The sequence below is a fragment of the Eschscholzia californica genome, unplaced genomic scaffold (genome assembly GCF_041429995.1).
Source record: "Eschscholzia californica isolate CP2 unplaced genomic scaffold, dmEscCali1.0.p SCAF_1, whole genome shotgun sequence".
In the NCBI taxonomy this organism is placed as follows: Eukaryota; Viridiplantae; Streptophyta; class Magnoliopsida; order Ranunculales; family Papaveraceae; genus Eschscholzia; species Eschscholzia californica.
The window spans coordinates 69,827,257-69,845,948 of NW_028238198.1; the positions used below are offsets into that span (position 1 = coordinate 69,827,257).

Here is an 18,692-nt window from a genome sequence, read left to right on the forward strand (position 1 = left end):
TTATCCTAGAAAGTCACTTCATTTTAACATTTAATTTAATCCCCCACTAAATGATCTTGACTAAGTGATTAGTTTGTGGTTTATGACAGAAAAAAACTAGGGGAGCTTAATCAAGCCACTAATTAATCTTAGTTAACAAATTACTACTTCTTTTTACATAATGTGTATAGAAGGAGAGATAAAGAACTAGTTTAGTTAGCAATAATATTTCTAGAGCCCCTGAAAAGGTATTTTAGGGCACACAAATTGATACCTGATTTGAGATTGATCTTGTCCAAGTATATCCAGAACTGAATTTATTACATAGGTTTTGCTAAAGACAAAAGCTATGATGTTATAAAATTACCCTAAACTTTTGGCTCAAAACCCAATTGGTAAACTTCATTGTGAGTTCTAATCAAAACCCAAATATTGTGGAAGCTTAACAAGTTAGGTCATATAATCATATTTGGTAGGGTACCAGGGGGTCATATGGTCTGCATGATATGGATTATGGGTCCAATGAAGTAGTGATGGTGTTTGGAAATAATGTATGACCTAGCTATTTATCATCCATTTCATTAAATAAATCAAAATGATTATTTCCCTAATTTGCTCGACCCTTCACTTTATATGTCTCAACCAATTTCAATGCATCTTGTTGACGATTGGTTTATTTATATAACAAGAAATTAGGTCGATGATCCCAATTTTAATATTTTTTAAGTTAGAAGGACAAGTTTTTTTTTGCTAAAAATTCAGATATTTATATTTTTGTTGGTTAAGAATTTAATATTTTTCGCAAAGTTGTTGCAAGGTATTGCAAAACTGTTACAAAGTGTTGCAAGGTTGTTGGAAAGCCGTCGCAAGATGTTGTAAGGTTGTAGCGAAGTGTTGTAAAGTTGTTGCAAGTGTTGTAGATTAAAAAAGTACATAGAAAGTTGAAGACTAAAAAAAATTGACTGATCATTTTTCACCAAAACAAAAAATTTATAAGGAGTTATGACCAAATTTCTCTTTTTATAGTTATATCTCTAAATCGTGATTTTCTTAACTTCGGAATTAAGAATTGTAATCTGGTTTATGTTAGCTATAGTAATAGGGTTTGGAAGTAAGTTAAACAACCTTAGTGGATTGTCCAAAGAACTTCACAACGAAATAAATAGTTTGAAGTTTCACTATAAAATTACATTCAGTAGTTCGCGAACTGTTCGTTCAAATATCTAGGTGGTAAAAATATAGTTTGGAAGTAATACACATGTCGCTTTAGTGAATAGACTGGAGTTCAAATCTTACTACTACGCAAAAATATAGAGAAAACGTCGAAATCACAAATGAGGAGTTGAGTTCAAAAACCAATTCCTATAGGAGGAATCCTAATCCTAAATAACTAAATTTGTGACACACTAAAATAGCAAAAGAAAAATAAAGTGATGAAACAACACAAATGGCCATAGTGGTGTCTTTGTGGAAGGCAAACCTTATATTATAACATCACAAATTGAAACTAAAGTGATAGTATATATTTCTAGAAAAAGAAAATTACAGGTCATTAATGGCAGCAAAAACATAAAGTTCATAAAAACCTACGTAATACACACATCAACAACTACCCATGTAAAACCCCACCACCATTATTCAAATCAAACACTTGTCTCTTTACACATCCTTTCACTTTATCATTCTAAACCCATAAAAACCCACTCTAACCTTCAACATTATTCTCATTTCACTACTCTTCTATCTTCTTCTTCTTTCTTGAGTTCTTAGATAAGTAAAAGTATGTCAAGAGTACATCCAACTGCGAATAACCGAAACGACGAGGAGAAACTACACTTAAAGGAGATTATTCATGACTATAAAGATGATAGTCCGTCGGTTTTAACAGTTTGGAAGAAATCAAGCATGTCGTTTCAAGGGACGGATGGGTTTACGGTTTTTAATCAAGAAGGGAAATTAGCCTTTCGAGTTGATAATTATTCGAGGAAGAGTAGATGTTTAATTGGAGGAGTTGTTCTTATGGATGGTGTTGGTAAAGCTCTAATGACTCTTAGGCCTCAGGTACCACTCCTTAGTACTAGATCTGTTAAGATTATGTATATATGTTTTCATTTTATGTTTAACTAACATGTCATATATGTACTTGTTACAGATTTTGAGTATGCAATATCAATGGAATGGATATAAAGGAGAAGATAAATATAGAAATGGTACGAAGACGCCCGTATTTTCATTAAGAAGAAGACCGGTGCTTCGAAAGAACAATGAGACTGAAGTTTTCATGGCTAACAACACAATGAACCCTCATGTCATGGTACCCGATTTTCGAATAGAGGGTTCGTTTAGAAGGAGACAGTGTAAGATTATTGGTCCTAATGGAGAGCACGTAGCCGAGATTTCGAGGAAGAAAGTAATGAACACAACAATTTTATTAAGTGATGATGTTTTTAACCTTGTTGTACAACCTGGTTTCGACTCCGAATTGATCATGGCTTTTGTTGTTATCATGGATAGAATATGCAGAAAATCACTCGTATCGATCTTATGTTCTTGATCGCGGGTTGGGAGAAGAAAGTAGTATCATAGATTAGGAAAGAAAGGAAAAAAGAAAGATGAGGAAAAGAGAGGTTGTAAACCTAGGTATAGAGAGTGAGTTTCATATGGTTAGTTTGGAATTTTCCTTTTTTTTTTTTGAGTGTAGAAATGATACATTGGATCATATAAGAATGTAAAAATTTACAAGAAATAGAAGCTTTGATGTTTTATATATATTTGAATGTTTAAACCTTAGTTAAGTATTTGATAATCCTTTCCCTTGGTTATCATTTTTATTTTCGGCGAAGTAACAACTTGTTATTGTCAAAGGCGACTTCGCAATTCTGAAAAGCTCTATTTTGTACTTTTAAGCTTCCACCTTTTTAATTTACCATCAATTTTGAGTAACTCTAGTTAAGTTTGGTACTCGTGATCCAAATAACTATATTTCAATAATGTACTAGTATATTGTTTATCTGTTGGTTTAATTGACTAATTTATCGTGCGTAATGTACAGTAGATAGTCACTCTCGATAAACATGACATGCAATATAACCATATAAATATATTTATCTGACGTAGTCGCTCACATGCTCCTTTATGTCCCACTTGCCCAAACGTATACGTCATCGCTTAAACAAAACAATTTTTCGAATATTTTTTTTGTTTATGTGAATTGAAGTTGTGAATGCCTACATGGTAAACTTGATGTTTAAGTTTAACAACTTAAATGGTAAAACTTTCAACAAAAAAAAAAAAAAAAACTTAAATTGTAAAAAGTTCTCAATACCTTTAACCCATATGAAGACAGTAAGAAGCTAAGGAATTGACCCATTGATAGGGGAAGAAACAAAGCAACCTCAGTTCATGATGGCTGTCCAAGAAACAAAAGGGCCCCTGAAATTCCTACAAACATGTGGACCCTTTTGGCCGGCCATTTAGACTCATTCTTTTCAAACAAATTGAACCCAGTCCTCCTGGTTGCTTATTTTTTGAATCTTTGGGGCTTAAAGTAAACTTTGGAAGATGATTAGACACCAAAAGAAGAAAAAAAAACTTATCAAAAAGCCTTTGAAAGGCCAAAGAGTTTGAAAAGAAAAAGACCTCACAAAAGGAAGGAGATCCTGGTTTTTAGGGATGCCCTTTTGACATTGCATACATGAGGATCACTAATTGAAATGCTTAGAGAATCTGAGAATATGTACTCTTTTGGCTAATGAGAAGAAAAGGCAAGAACAAATGTGTTTTATCGGCGTTCAAGTGGTTGGGTAGTGAGCATGTGGATATTTGAGCGAATAGACGAGCCAAAAAGAGCAATAAACCTAAGAGTTTCAAGAGTTTTCAGCCAGTCATAATATATGATTTGAATTTTTGATAGAAGAAAGTTTTGCATTTTCTCCTTTGGGAGTTCATGCATTGAAGTCATGTAAGGTGCTAAGTTTCGTTCTTGTTCTCTTTTTCGTGATAGTCTCACATTGCTTGGGAGACGTCTAAAACCTAGGCTACTTACGAAATGCAAAGCGTTTTTAGGTTGGCTCAAAAAGCCTACGCGAGGAAGAAAAACTCTGTATCCATTGGCTTGGGCCTGCGTGGCAGGAACAGGATAATATAGGTTGGGGCTGAGGTCGCGCAAACCTTGCAGTTGCATTAAGATGTTCTATCAATTGATACATTAAAGTTCTTCAAGAAAGTGGGTAACATTTTTGAAGTAATTGAAGTAACATTTGCCAAAGGAAATTTTATTCGTCAAAATAGACAAGTTTGTACAAGGAACTATAACTATAACCATTTATTTATCACACCAAAGACTATATTGATAGTCTTACAAGAAAAGCTTTCGATACTTGTCCGCCTCTTGTGTCATATCTTCGGTACATATTTTTCCGTTCCTCTCTTTATCCAAGTCGAGTAACTGCTTTAATTCTTTATCCTTCTCATCTAACTGTACAAAAATATTGACTAAGAAAAGATGCACGGGCCAAAAAATCCATCTATCACGGCTAAATTAAGGATAAACTATATATGAATACAAGATTGAAACACATACAGCTTCATAAATAGCATTGTTGTCGAAAATGTCACCAACTTTTCTTGGAAGGATGTGAATGTGTACATGAGGAACTGTTTGTCCGGACTGAGGTCCATCCTGAGGTGGCAAGAAAGTTAAGTATTAGGAAACTAAAATCATGTTCGAAACATATGCAAGAACATGACTATTGTTGTGGTGGTGGCAATGACAGAAACCTCAAAAATTTGAACACTTCTTGTTCCAGACTAATCCTCGACTTATCTAAATTCAACGGAAAGAGTAACAGAGGGATCGTTAGGTCTTACCTGGATTGTGAATGTAAGCGAGGATGCATTATGGTACGGCTCTAACTCGTTACCAACCTTGTGTGCCGTGAGCCATAAATCCTTAGTTTCTTCTGATGTGAGATCAGTAAATCGCTTTACCGAGCGCTTTGGACAGATAAGAACATGTATATAGATGTTAAGTTGATCAAAATGAATGTCGAAATGCAAATTATGAAACTTTAGGAAGAAAAGAAGAGGGGAATCAGATTCTTTTATGGAAAAAATTATGTAAACATGTCTTTTATGTGCTAGAAAAGGATATGACCTGCAAAAGAGAAAACAAATACATTTAGATCAGGGGAATCGGATTCTTTTACGGGAAAAATCATGTAAACAAATCATCACTTTCCTTCAAAATCCAAAATAATCCCTAGAAAACGAGGATCGATCTTTCAAACAAGTATATTATGAGGTCAACTACTATGTGTTCTTATTACATTCTAATCCAGACCTCATGACCTTATATACTAAAATACTCTAAAAGCATGATACTCGAAATCGATGTTCCGATAAGTAACTAATCTGAAGGATTCAACTACAAAACAATCACAACATGAAATTTTAACAAAAAAAGAGATTAAAAAAGCGGAGAGAGTACAAACCAGGAAGAACAGGCCTGAGATTGACCATAGCAAAGGAGAATTCGGTACTGTAAAATACTTCTTTCTTATATACCTTGTGTGGACCAAACATATAATATTCCTCCATTGATGCCATTACCTGCAACTTTTAACAGCAATGAGTATCACCAAACAGACTTGAAATAAGTAACACTAAGAATAAGATGATTAGTATGAAAATGGGTTTCGACTCAATTTTGCCAACTTGTTTATACTTTACTCAATTATACTAAACAAAGACTTGGGTGGAATTGGATTCCTTTCGAAGAAGAATAATCCACCACAACCACCAGATGTAGATGCTTTTTCATGCCCTTCCTTATTCCAAACCTACTACCATGATACTTCTCCCACTGCATCAAAAATATTATTATTTTTATTGACTTCAATAACTCTAGTAGGTATAATTGAGGAAGATACTGAGAAACACGAAAACATAAAAGATTGTTTTCTATTTTGTATTCAATGGTAGAAGTGAACTCAGACAAAGAAATGTAATATGACATAGAGAATAATTAAAATCGTCTCTATATGAGTCCAACAATCAAGCAGAGAATTCGCTAATTTTAAGCCAATTTGACCTAAAGGAAATAATATGCAAGAAGCCTTACCAACATCTGCAAGCTTTTCCAAAATTGCACTAGTCGTTTCATTTTGCTAAAGGATTAAGCAACGAGGCAATAATTTGAAGTTTTAACATCGGTTTGAAAACTTAAAGTTCACCACAATAACTATCATAAATTTCACCTCTAGGAGGCCATAATTTGAAGTTGGAACATCGATTTTCAGAAACAAGGAGTATTACATATAAGAATGAAATCCTTATCGGAGCAAAGAGAAGTTTTAAGTTAATTATTTAATAACCACAAAAAGGAAGACGTCTCCAATACTAGAACAGTTCATGTCGCACGATTACCCGAAGTAGACTTAAGAGAAAAGTTTTCGATATTCATCTGCTTCTTGAACCCTTTCATCCAATGTCCTGTCCTTCCTTTCCTTATCCAAATCGAGCTTCCGCTTTAATTCCTTCTCCTTCTCACCCAGCTGCACGAAATATCGATATAGAACATAATTGAAATCCATAAACTTATACATGTGATGGTAAAAGAAAGATGATATTGGAACGTATGCGAAAAATGTGGAATACTTACAGCATCATATATCTCATCATTTTTCTGGAAGTCACCGGCTTTCCTTGGGAGGATCTGAATGTGTACATGAGGTACTGTTTGTCCTGCCTGAGGTCCATCCTGAAGTTTTCAGAAAGATTAAGGTTCACACACTAATAAACAGCGCCCATTTAGATGGGTAGTGGCTAACTTATCATATTAAATTGGAAATAGAACATAGAGATTGAACCGAAAAATTCTTGCACGTTATACCTGTATAGTGAGTGTTAAAGAGGAGGCCTTATGGTGGTGCTCTAGCTGACGACCAACCTTTTGTGCTGTTAGCAACAAATCACAAGTCTCGTCTGAAGTGAGATCTGTGAAACGTTTTACTTCACGCCTCGGACAGATTAGTACATGTACATATTTGTTAAGTTGATACAATTGTACTTCGGAATGAGAAAATGATACGAGAATTACAACAAATATATTTAAAAACTTCAGAACTTTTAAAACGATAAGAGTAAATAATAATACATTAAGTCGTTTAGCAAAAACATGTATACCGAAATGAACCATATGCTGTAGAAAAGGATATGACCTGCAAAAGAGAAACAAACGGTATACTTTCAGAGAAGAAAGTGCAAACAGAAATCCGAAAGATATATCAATGATGGATAAAATCGAAGAAAAATATAGGGAAGCTCTTCTTTCATGTTTTGGGCCATTTCAAGATTATACATAAAAGGATATGTAGCACGGGCACTCCTTGTTCAAAATTTATCCCATATTGGACATCGATTAGTTACTTGGATATTTTTCTTGGTAATTGACGTCAATTCAGTAAGTATAAGGTGAGACTTTTGTATGCGCGTCTTGTGTTAACTTAATCAAGATTGTATTAGGATCTTAAAATACAATGTCTTTTGTGTACAATATACAGATGGTTGATCCAAAAGGAAAAATACCGTAAGTAGAATTTAAAATGAAGGACCTAATAGTTAGGACAAGAGAAAATATTTGTATGACCGTCCTTCCGATGTCCTTTTACACTCGCCCTATCTGACATCTTATATCAAATCCGGGATACAGATGCCTACCATTGCATAATTTATTGGACGCTTTACTACAATTAGACATTTTCCCAAAGTTTGTAATCGTTGTTGGCAATATCAAACACCATACATGTTATGAAGGAAAATCACGAAAGTTGTTGTTTAGTACAAGAACGACCTTTTAATGATTCAGATTACTATCAACTCTTAAAGTTCAAAATAGAAGCAGAAAAACGATTAATACAGTTCAAATTAGTAGAGAAATGCATTGCTAAAGTGTGACACTGATCCCTCGACTCACTCATCAAGATATTATCCAGCATTCATTACTCAACTTCTTTAGACTCGTATGATAACTTGACATGGTTCTCAAAGACAATTTTGTAGATAGTTTTTTGCATTAGTAAGCGGGCTAAGGAACCCCGACCGATAGACAAGAAAAATAACCAGAAAACCGTGGCACTTTTCATCTAATACGACTCGAACTATCATCCGAGACAATCTTCCTTAGACCCCCCATGAACCAAACTAGGACTCAACTCCCAAACCCCCAAATTTAGGCTAAGCATTGCAAGGAAATCCACTGCTTGATTAACCTTCCGATAAAACACTAGTAATCTTGCACTCTTCAAACATGTCTCAAAGCCTATTACTTCTACCCCATATTCTCCAAGGGCCACATTTTAGATTATGTCTAATGCTTTCATATCCTTCACTATATCTTTTCAATTGAGAGACTTAAAACTATAATTATCTGATTTATGTATATAAAGTAACAAATACTTCATAGTCATGAGCAATAACTTCCATAATTTCTGTTAAAACCCCCAAGAACAAAAAGTGTTATTAGTCAAATTCTTGTAACATCAATTCATAGAGATGGCATATGCAGTGAGCAAATGATAAATATCTCAACTACCCATTTTCTTTCTTGTATGATTCTAAGAGAACCTTAGGTTTCTTTTCAAAATGAAACAGAGAAAGTTAACTAGAGAAAAAGAGAGAGAGAGAGAGAGAGAGAGAGAGAGAGAGGAGAGCGAACCAGGAAGAAGAGGGCTGAGATTAACCATAGCAAAGGAGAGTTGGGTATTATAAAATACTTGTTTTTGATGAATCATGTATGAGCCAAACATATAATCCTCCTCCTTTGTTGCCATTACCTGTAAATTATGAGCTTCATAGTAAGAGTAAGATCAAAATGTAAAAGAACGGGAAAATTTGGGTACTTTTTTTTTGTGCTTACCTTTTGGGATAATATTATGATCTGATGATTCTGAAACTGTGAAGAAAAATGGCTTAAAGATTCGAATTTGTATTTTTTTTTGTTGAGAGAATTTGTATATAGGTAGTACTTTAGGTGTTAAATATCCAAAAAAAAAAAATCTCATTGACTTCAGGAGAATTATTAGATCACCTTCTTTTTGAGACCCTACTTTTTATCCCTTTAAGTTTTGGCCCTCTGATTTTTCATGCATCGAAGTCTTTGGTAGCACATCCTTTCAAACTCCGTTACGGTTTATTTTAATTTTCCAATATTACCCATGTATTTTATTATTTCTCCTTCCCTCTCCTTTTCACCTCTATAACTTCTTTTTGTTTCTTATCCTAGTTTTTTTTTAAAGCGAGTAGATCTACTTTAGTCGTTAGAAGGCATTGATACATCATGAAGATGTGATAAACACGATAACTGCCCAAGTTAAAACAATAATGAAAGAGGTCTAAAGGCCAACAACATGAAAGAAGCATAAAGCCCAACAAACTTATTATATTATTTGTACCTTTAATAACCCATATTTAATAACCATGGATTCCACTTCTTTTGCGGATCGAGCTTGGGACCTCCAGGATTTTGAAGTTCAACACTATCAACCACTTAGGCAACCAAGTATTGACGTTTCTTATCATAGTTGATCTTTATCTTCATTCTTTATTTCGTGCAAGACCTACTTTTCTTATCATAGTTTATATTTCGCTTCATTCTTACTTTTTTTGCAATACATCTATTGGTACCGGTTCACAGCAAAATTAAATAAAAAGAGTTTCGTGATGAACTATTAGTTGTCTTATTTGGTCGGAAGGCTCTTTTGCTTGCTCACGTTTGCAATTTGTGTGCCAAGTTAGACTTTGTTTGTGTTTGCAATTTGCTTGCTAGGTTTGAGGAAATTTGAGTTCGTTCCTTCATTCGAAGGGAATGTTATATCTCCCTGTTCAATCCTTTTCTTATCTCTCTGTTTGTATGAAACTAGAAACATAGAGTTCATATTACATTTGTGTGTCTTTAGGTCGTTCGTTTTGCGGGTTATCTTCAATAGGGGTGTACATTTAGTATCTGAACTGACCAAACCAATCTGATCCAAACGGATTTGGGCGGTTTGGGACCGAACTAAAGGTTATACTCGAGGGGTTATGTTAGGTGCATGGATTTTTTTATGGACAATCGAATAAACTGAACCAAGCCATGAATTGATGTCTTTTATATACTATATGTGAAAAAAAATTATGGTGGATGGTGGAGATTTAAGCACGCCCTAATTTTTTCCTCCTCCTTTCAATCATTCGTGTTCTTCTTCTTCTTCACCAAGTCAGCAAGTCCATATCTCATCAATCCTCATAGCTTCACTAATCTTCTGCTGTAAATTTTTTCCTTCCCCTTTCACAAACTAATTTTCAACAGGTTTTAAATGTAATTGTAGCAGGTTTTTTATTTTAAATTTTGTTTTTGTTGAGTTTAACCCTTTGGTCGAACCAAACCGTTCATGTATAGTTTGGTTTGGTAACGAAACCAAATCATGAGCAAATTGGCTCAGATTGAGTTTTCCAAAAATCGAACCCTTCGGGTTAATTTGTGGATGGGGCCCAAAAGTCGGATACCAAACCAATATACAATCCTAATCTCCAAATCCTTAAGTCTTTTAGTTCCTCTTGATTTTATTGTTAAGTTGGCCCTTTGTATTTATCATGATAAATGACAAGCCTCTAAATGTGAGCTCCAAATAAAACAGAGGTTTTACTTTAGGTTTTGTTGAGAAAACTCTTTGCGTAGATCTCTCTATGACTTATGACTAACCTATGTTGGTGAGCTTTAAATTAGTCATTTTATTTTTGATATTTCTTCTGAAATAGATGATAGTTGTAGATGGTCTAAATAATGCCCCTTTTAGATTTGAGATGCCTTTGTAGCATTATATGTTGCAAACTGGTGACTCAAATATTATTTTCAAATGATGCAAGACCATATAGATCTAGTGATGATAATATAACTCTAGATCTCTATCTATTTTCGTTTTTTTAACTCAATTTCTTTGTTTCTAACTCTTCAATTCTCTCCGTTTTTAACTCTTAAACTCTCTATATTTTTTTTTTCTTTCTAACTCAATCTCTCTATTTCCAACCCTTAAACTCTCTTTTTTTTCGTCTCTAATCTCTCTGATTTTTACTCTAAACTCTCCTTGTTTCTAACTCCAAATCTTTATATTTATATTTGTTTTTTAACTCAATCTCTCAGTTTCTAACTCTTCATTGTTGCAGTCTTGGTGGGATACTTGTGGTTTTCATAGATACAAATTTGCACTTATCTTTGTGCAAACACCATTTCTTGTGAAGTGGGGGGATATGAAGAAGTTGATGCTATGGCGGCAAAGTGGAAACTTAGATCCAAGTTTACTTTAATTTTTTGTTATATTATAGTTGAATATTGTGTGAGCTTGAAATCGTAAGATTTTGTTTTTGATATTTCCAGCTCAAACAAATATTTTGGATATTGTTTTTTTTTAATGAATTTATTTTGTCTCAAATCTGTATTCTTTTTTATTATTTCTATTATGATAGCCCGAAACCCGATTTACCTGACGCCTGAAATACCCGTCATGGGCTGTGCACATGAGGGCTTCGTGTAAAAGAACCAAAATTTTACCCGCGTGAGTCTGCTAAACTTCTGCCGGTTTAGCTAAATGGCATTGACTAGAGTAGCCCTAAATACCCGAGCCCAAAGTATTGGTGCCCACGGACGCCCGAGCCCAAAGTATTGGTGCCCAGTATTTGTGCCCATGGATGCCCGAGCCCTAGTCGGAGACGTTTCCTACCCCGAGGGCCCTACGTGTTGGGTTTTATAGCTAACTCCCTCCTCAGAATTGGGCAAGGGTCCCATCAGAGAGGAAAGCTAGATTGGAAGACCATCCAACAGTGTAGAGAGAAGCTGCCATAAAGATATGCACCATCCTTGTTCTACAAAATATATCTCTCCTTATCCATAACCCCATCCTTGGCAAAGGAAGCAAAACCAATAGCCAAGGCCATCTTCTCCCTTCTCACTTCTAACATTTCAAAACAGAAGCAAACCAAAGCGAAGAACTACAACTAAAGAGCTTCAGTTTCCACCATTAATGGCGTCTTCTTCAGTTTGGAGCATGGCCTCTCTTAGGTCTGCCCTTCCCGCCCCTTCTCCTTCTCTTTCAATTCCTTCCCTTCATTTCCCCATCTCGGCATCCTTCCCTTCTTCATCCTCTTCATCTCACCTAAAATTCAAACTCTCTTCCCCACAAATCCCCAAACTCATCCCTTCTTTCACTGGTCTTTCTCCACTCAACCCTCTTCTCTCAATCGGCTCACAAGGTAAAATCCTCTTTCTCTCTTTTCATACTCTTCCCCGTTTTTCAAAAACCCTAAATTTCTTCAATTTCTAACATACCCATGTTTTAATTTTGCAGATGATACCAGCTTTACCATCACATTCATCGATAATGGAGGAAGGGTTTTTGCTATGAGACATGGAAGAAAAGTACCCAAATTGAATCGTCCTCCTGATCAAAGAAAAGCTTTACTAAGAGGTCTTACTACTCAACTTCTTAAACATGGTAGAATCAAAACAACTAGGGCTAGAGCAAGTGCTATGAGAAAATTTGTAGATAAGATGATTACTTTAGCTAAAGATGGGTCTCTTCATAAACGTCGTCAAGCTTTAGGTTATATTTATGAAAAACAAATTGTTCATGCTTTGTTTGCTGAAGTACCTGAACGTTATGGAGAAAGAAATGGTGGGTATACTAGAATTATTAGAACTTTACCTAGAAGAGGTGATAATGCTCCAATGGCTTACATTGAACTTGTTTAGAGGTATCCCCCATTCTACCCATCACCTGTAATTTTCGATTTCGTTTTGATTCGAAGTTTAGTTTTGTTATAGTTGGAATTTTCTCATGATTCTGTAAGAGTTTTAATGGATATTCATTCAAGAACTGGTGCATTTTGATTTGCTCAATGTTAGCTTGTAGCAATTTGATGCTTAGCTTAATATATAATTGAGATGTAGATGGTGGTGTCTGAAATCGTTTCCTTTTAGGTTATCTTGATTCAACTTATGGGCATTCGACTATTCATAGATATGGATGACTATGATAAGTCTATTATTTGCATTATCTCGTTTCCCATTAGGTTGGCATGTTAACTAGATATTTGGTTCGAGTACTTTGAGCATTAATGGAGTTGCTCATCTTGAACTTTGTGATTGTTCTAGTAACAATAACTTATTATCGAAGATCGAATAGTTACTTAAATGAATGGCATTGCCTAATGGAAGGTGGTATGAGTCTATCCAATGAGTTATTACACACTAGAGGGCACTACCACGGTACCACCTCAGTGTTGTGCTTGATATTCAAGTGGTTGACCCTTTGAGACATCTTGATGTTATATCATGTTAATATTCACATAAGCTAAAAATTCGAACAATTAAAGAGGGGTATAATAACAATATGTAGGATAATGATTTGAGTCTAACTTGAAGTAAAGCTCACTTTGATTGAGTGATAACATGTATGTCTCTCCAGTGGAAAAAACCAGGATTCGAATCTTACCGTTTCAGAAAACTTGGAGTGAACATCTTCCTATGAAAGTCTTCTTTAGAGCCATATATCGGACGCTATGACTACGATCTTTTGCTCCAAAAGCTTGAATTTTTGGAGAATGGCGAGATTAACACTGTAATAGAGTATTTGACATGGGTTTGTTTTGTAGCTTGAACCAAGAGTAGAGATATATGATTTTGAAGTAGCAACCTCTAGAAACTACTAGTTTGTTCGCATGTTAATAGTACAAGCACCACTTCTTATAGCTCTAACTGTTAAAGACTAGAGCGAGAAACAAAAGTGCATATATACATTAAAAAACATTTTCTAGATAGAAATTTCTTCTGTCGGTTACGAATCTTGCCTGCTAGCTTGTTCTAGTGGTGTTGAAAGTTCGAAAATCCACTTAGAGTTGCTTCGACCTCATTAGACTTTTGTGTTATTTTCTGAAGTTCATTACATTTTGTTTAAAGTGTCTTGAATATGGTCGATATCCAACCCGTATTTGCACTGTGGCACGAAATTTTTGGCCCGAACCGTTTTGCTTATGTTTGTCCTAGTCTTATTAGGGTGGTTATCAATGTAAGGGGTATCCATGTATTTCTGAGTTAAGAAAGATAGGCAGTGAGACGGTGGGATTAGGGTTTCTAGTAAGCTATATAAACTGAAACCCTAGAGATATCTTTGTTAGTTGTGCTTCATTCATAGTGGAAATCATCGAGCCATTATTCGCGGAGTAGGTTTCATCAACCAAACCAAACAAATCTCTTGCTTTCTATGCGATTGTTTACTTTCTTTACTGCTTTTCTTAATTTTTTGTTCGTGGTCATAATGCATTTAGTTGATCACGTTATCTTTTCTTCTAATAATTAGCATTGGCGAGGTGATTTTGGAAATGAGCATTGCCGAAGTGATTTTGGAAATGAGCATTGCTCTTTTCTTGCCTGCTTATTCCTCAGCTCAGGTTTTATATCATCACTATTTGAAATACAGGTGAGGTAGGTACTACCTTAGTGCATATGTAGGCAGTTCAATTGTCACTAGATATCTTTGTTCTTTTCATGGTTAGTCGAAGAAATTTTTTTAATAGTAAATATCTCTTATCCTCAAGAACTCATTAGAATCTAGGTATTTCAACTGTGCCAGAGAGCAATAAAGATGGGAAAAACATTCCTTGGGCTGCACATTAGAGAACCTCGAAGACAACTTATAGTTACGTCCATTTTTCCAGTATATCAGTATCGTCCTAAAAACAGTTTGGTAAGGTGATAGATGGATAATATATTGTTCAACAAAGTGTCTTTTGTGCCTAAATATTAGGCCTGGTTGCCCGACTGACGATCCAAGAAGCCTCGTGCATAGGTACTAAAGCCTGGCTGCTCAACTGACAGTCCAATTGCCATCATGTTTAGGTAAAAAAAAACTAGTTGTTCGATTGATGGTCCAAGACCCTCGCCCTTTTTTGGATTCCTTGACATTTTTATTTCCGGTTCTTGAGGTATTAAGATGCCGTTGTGCTGAGACATTTGGACTGGCGCTGGAGGAAACTGGATATCCCCTGAGTAGATGTTTAGTAGCAAAATCTGAGTGTGGCGTACAGGGGCGTGTTTGAGGGGGTGCGACCGATGCGGTCGCACCGGCCCCCTCAAACTACTTTATTTTCTTAACGGCGGACGGGCCCTAAATCGCGAATTGAGTCTAATACGTAGAGTCAAGAATTCGATTCCTACCCTTGCCGATTTAGTTGTTTATTTTTTCCCACTCAATTCATTATTATCTCGAACTATTAGTAGTAATAACAACGGTTAATTATAGATAATCAACTAGTTTTAGGTAAGTTTGTATGCTTCAAGCCTCAAGGCTTCTTTTGAAGTGTAATTTGTTTTTCTCATTGAATAAATTTAGTTTGATTTGTATGATTCTTGCTTAAATAGGAGCAAAAAATACACAACTTAGATTTATTTGAGATTGAAAAAAAAAATGTATACCTTAGTATTGTTTAATGCGTTACATTTAGAAAATAAAGGGATCCAAATAAATGAAGAAAAAACTCATGTTTAAAGCAACAATGTTGCTTTCATACTTGAGAAAGAAAGAAATGTGAGAAAATTGATAATGACATTGTGGAAAGGAAGAGACGTTTCCAAGTAGAACTATATGATTTATCAAGACCATTGATTGCTAAGAAGATCTATGAAAAAAATCTCAAGACTTGGACACATTTTTTGGCTAGAATAGTAAAGACATGGAATTAATGAGGTGCCCACACAACTTTTGCACAATCACATGGAAATTTGGTTGTCTTCTTTTACCAACTGTTTTTGAAGAGGCAATGTGAAGGTTCTTCTTTTCCATATTGAATAGACAAGCATGGAATATGTAACTTTTGTTTGTGAAAGATGATAACCACTTTAACCTTATTGAATAGACAAGCATGGTATTTGTTGGATTAAATATTTCACATCGCATTCGAATTTTGTATGATAGTTATATATCGTCTTTTTCTAGGGAGAAACGCCGTTGCGGGTCGTCGAATTAAATAAGAGAATGTTTCTGCTTAGTTGTAACTCCTAATTTGAGCTGATCATTTTCTAATCTCGATCATTTTCTAATCTCAATCCTGAGTTTTGTTTATAAATTTAATATCAAAAACAAATAAACTGAAAGAAATTATGCTTTTACATAATTGTTGTAGCCGTCCAATGAATGAACCAAACAACCTTATAATGAAAGTACATATATGCACACTATATTCATTTGCCATTTTTGGCAAGAGCTTGACTATAGAAAGGCAAGTGAAGAAGATAAGAAAGTTAGGTTTGTTTGGGCCATCCAAATCAATACCCTACTTAGAATGAGAGAGAGAGACAGAGAGAATAGAGTCTTGACGGGTTTCCGCATGCTCCATTACTCGCTTACCATCTATCCCATCAGTCATCCATTGGTCGGTTCGTCTCAGTCCAACCCCCAACCTACCACTTCAACTCTACTTGATCTCTTTAATTTTCTCTTTTTTTTACCTTCAGAAATATTATACGCAGTTTGCCATCAAGATTTACCTCATAGTATTATTTAGGTAATATATAAAGTAAATATTGTAACAAATTTTTCGGGTTTAGGTTTCTTCCATATTATCGGGCTTTAAGCCTCTTTCATAATATCGGGTTTTAGGACTCTTTCGTTATGGTTTAAATTAAGTGGTTATCGTGCTCATCACATCTTAATGATGTATCAATGTCTTGTAACGACTAACGTAGATCGTAGTCGACTTCTAAAAAAACATTTTTTATGCCAGATTTCATTTGTGTTCACGTTTAAATTGTTTGCAATGAGTTTTAAAGTTTCAAAAACAATATAAATCCTAATTTGTAGGATTGTTAAAACAAACTTTTTTTTATTTATTCTAGAGACTAGAATTCATGTGTACCACCTCTTCATTAGTTAACATTTAATTAAAACAGTTGTTGTGCCAATTTCCAAGTTAAAAAGAAAAATAGTTGGGCACTAATCAAAGTTGAGATCGATTCATTGATTGTGATCACTTAAGTTAAAACTTAACTTCTCGACAAAAAGAAAAAGTTAAAACTTAACATCATCAGTAGCATGTAAATGTGAATGATAGTTCAACAAAAAAAAAATGTAAATGTGAATGATAAACTCACAATAGGCTTTTTTTCTAATATGATCTCCACTAATTTTAAAATCCAAGGAGTGATTTGACATTAAATCCAAAGGTCACTACTCGCTACAGGGGCCAAGATAGTACAAGGGCTGAAATGCATGTCATGTAGTCTTTAATACATTTTTGCTCATTCAGATGGCTATCATAGGTTAAAACTATTTGTGGATCCAATTGCTTGTTAGAGATGTATTTCATAAGTATATGTTTTTCTTTAAGTTTTGCCTTCTTACTTACCGACGTATCACTTGTATGAGAAAATTAATATCTTCGTGTTTGTCTTCGGTAGGTATGTTAAGTGAAATCAAAAGTTCGTACAATGGTGTTTTCAACCCACAAACAAAGGATGTTTTTCTACTACGAAAGAAGATTATGGGAGGAAGCGGGTATGACCATCTCTAACTTTTGAAGTACGAGGGTATAGCCTCTGCCTCTGACGCGAAAGTTTTCCTCTAGTACTTAATAGAAGATTAATAAGAGTTGTACTCGTCCTTCGGGATGTGAACTATGGAGATGCCAAATTCTTAATTAGGTAGACGATTGACACGACTCTGAATCATGAATTCATACCGTTGAAACTTGTTTAAATAAGGGATGATGACACAACTTACCAATCAAATAACTTTGAATACACTATTTTCTAAAGCATCTTTGCTAACCAGACCACGGGTTAAGCCATTTTGTGTAACAAACTCACAGAAGAAATAATCCTAAAAAAATATCATCGAAAAAAATTGCTACAGAGTTAAATATCTCCCCGCGAGGGGAGGTCATTAATTATAAAACCCACTTTTGATAACTTCAAAACGAGCCAACCCAATCCAAGTGAAGAGCCCATCCTCAAACAAATTAGGGTTACCATTTAAGGCCACAACCCACCCTATCTCCATAAAACAGTAGTGGAGATGATTGAAATTTTGAGAGCAAAGAGATTATCAGTAATACCTTCCAAAAGTGCCCAACAGGATTGGATTGAGTCAGAGATTGTATAAGAAACCTACCATATGTCTTACACGTACTTCAGTGATCAAAGAGGATGAGATTTTCCATAAATCGAGAACGGACAGTCAATTTGGAAGGGGTCTGGATTGGTATCTTCTCTGCTACTTAGTTTTTTTATTTGTTTCCAATTTTAATTCGAACGACTGTATTGCAAATTTTGAGAAGCACTGTTAGACCATATCTTTTATTAAAAAGTGATGTTTGTCTCAGTCAATTTTTTTCCTTTTATTTTATTATGTAGACGGTTGATTGTGAAGTTGTGAAAAGAACGAAACCTGTTGCTTTATTCTTTCGCTATCAGTTTAGTTAAGAAGGGACCTTCAACAACTTGTTTTGATCAAATTAGGAAAGTGTAGTGTAGTAGTAAATCTAAACCATTTAGCCGACTTCCAACTTGTAGGCTAGTTTCGAGAAAAAAAAATTGTGATAACGACTTAGACCCGATAAATTAACAATATAGAAACAACAAATGGATTCGTGAAAGTATTACCAAATATAAGGAATAGGTAGCTAAT

At 34.8% G+C, this 18,692-nt stretch overlaps 4 protein-coding genes across 5 annotated transcripts; 2 read left to right on the forward strand and 2 right to left on the reverse strand.

Annotated features, from left to right (window-relative positions):
• The first annotated feature begins 1,725 nt into the window (after positions 1–1,725).
• On the forward strand, positions 1,726–2,748 carry LOC147568691 (protein LURP-one-related 5-like). Its single transcript, XM_086671327.1, has 2 exons — positions 1,726–2,040; positions 2,132–2,748. Exons 1-2 carry the CDS (start codon positions 1,762–1,764, stop codon positions 2,531–2,533), a joined length of 681 nt encoding a protein of 226 aa, XP_086527453.1. The 5' UTR covers positions 1,726–1,761; the 3' UTR covers positions 2,534–2,748.
• Positions 2,749–4,237: 1,489 nt separating this feature from the next.
• Positions 4,238–5,586, reverse strand: LOC147568692 (bifunctional bis(5'-adenosyl)-triphosphatase/adenylylsulfatase FHIT-like). The gene is made up of 4 exons (XM_086655094.1): positions 5,471–5,586; positions 4,849–4,996; positions 4,562–4,660; positions 4,238–4,456 (listed from the first exon to the last, which is right to left on the reverse strand). Exons 1-4 carry the CDS (start codon positions 5,584–5,586, stop codon positions 4,337–4,339), a joined length of 483 nt encoding a protein of 160 aa, XP_086511220.1. The 3' UTR covers positions 4,238–4,336.
• Positions 5,587–5,707: 121 nt separating this feature from the next.
• LOC147568693 (bifunctional bis(5'-adenosyl)-triphosphatase/adenylylsulfatase FHIT-like) lies at positions 5,708–9,099 on the reverse strand. 2 transcript variants are annotated; one of them, XM_086655093.1, is made up of 5 exons: positions 8,695–8,832; positions 6,872–7,019; positions 6,641–6,739; positions 6,406–6,533; positions 5,708–5,842 (listed from the first exon to the last, which is right to left on the reverse strand). In XM_086655093.1, exons 1-4 carry the CDS (start codon positions 8,808–8,810, stop codon positions 6,417–6,419), a joined length of 480 nt encoding a protein of 159 aa, XP_086511219.1. In that variant the 5' UTR covers positions 8,811–8,832; the 3' UTR covers positions 5,708–5,842; positions 6,406–6,416. The 2 variants fall into 2 exon arrangements, with proteins under 2 accessions (XP_086511219.1, XP_086511218.1); XM_086655092.1 differs by lacking the exon at positions 5,708–5,842 and adding an exon at positions 8,897–9,099 and having other exon boundaries at positions 6,174–6,533; positions 6,872–7,199; positions 8,696–8,813.
• Positions 9,100–11,312: 2,213 nt separating this feature from the next.
• On the forward strand, positions 11,313–12,960 carry LOC147568694 (Ribosomal protein L17 family protein). The gene is made up of 3 exons (XM_086655096.1): positions 11,313–11,674; positions 11,725–12,264; positions 12,360–12,960. Exons 2-3 carry the CDS (start codon positions 12,036–12,038, stop codon positions 12,761–12,763), a joined length of 633 nt encoding a protein of 210 aa, XP_086511222.1. The 5' UTR covers positions 11,313–11,674; positions 11,725–12,035; the 3' UTR covers positions 12,764–12,960.
• The last annotated feature ends 5,732 nt before the right edge of the window (positions 12,961–18,692 follow it).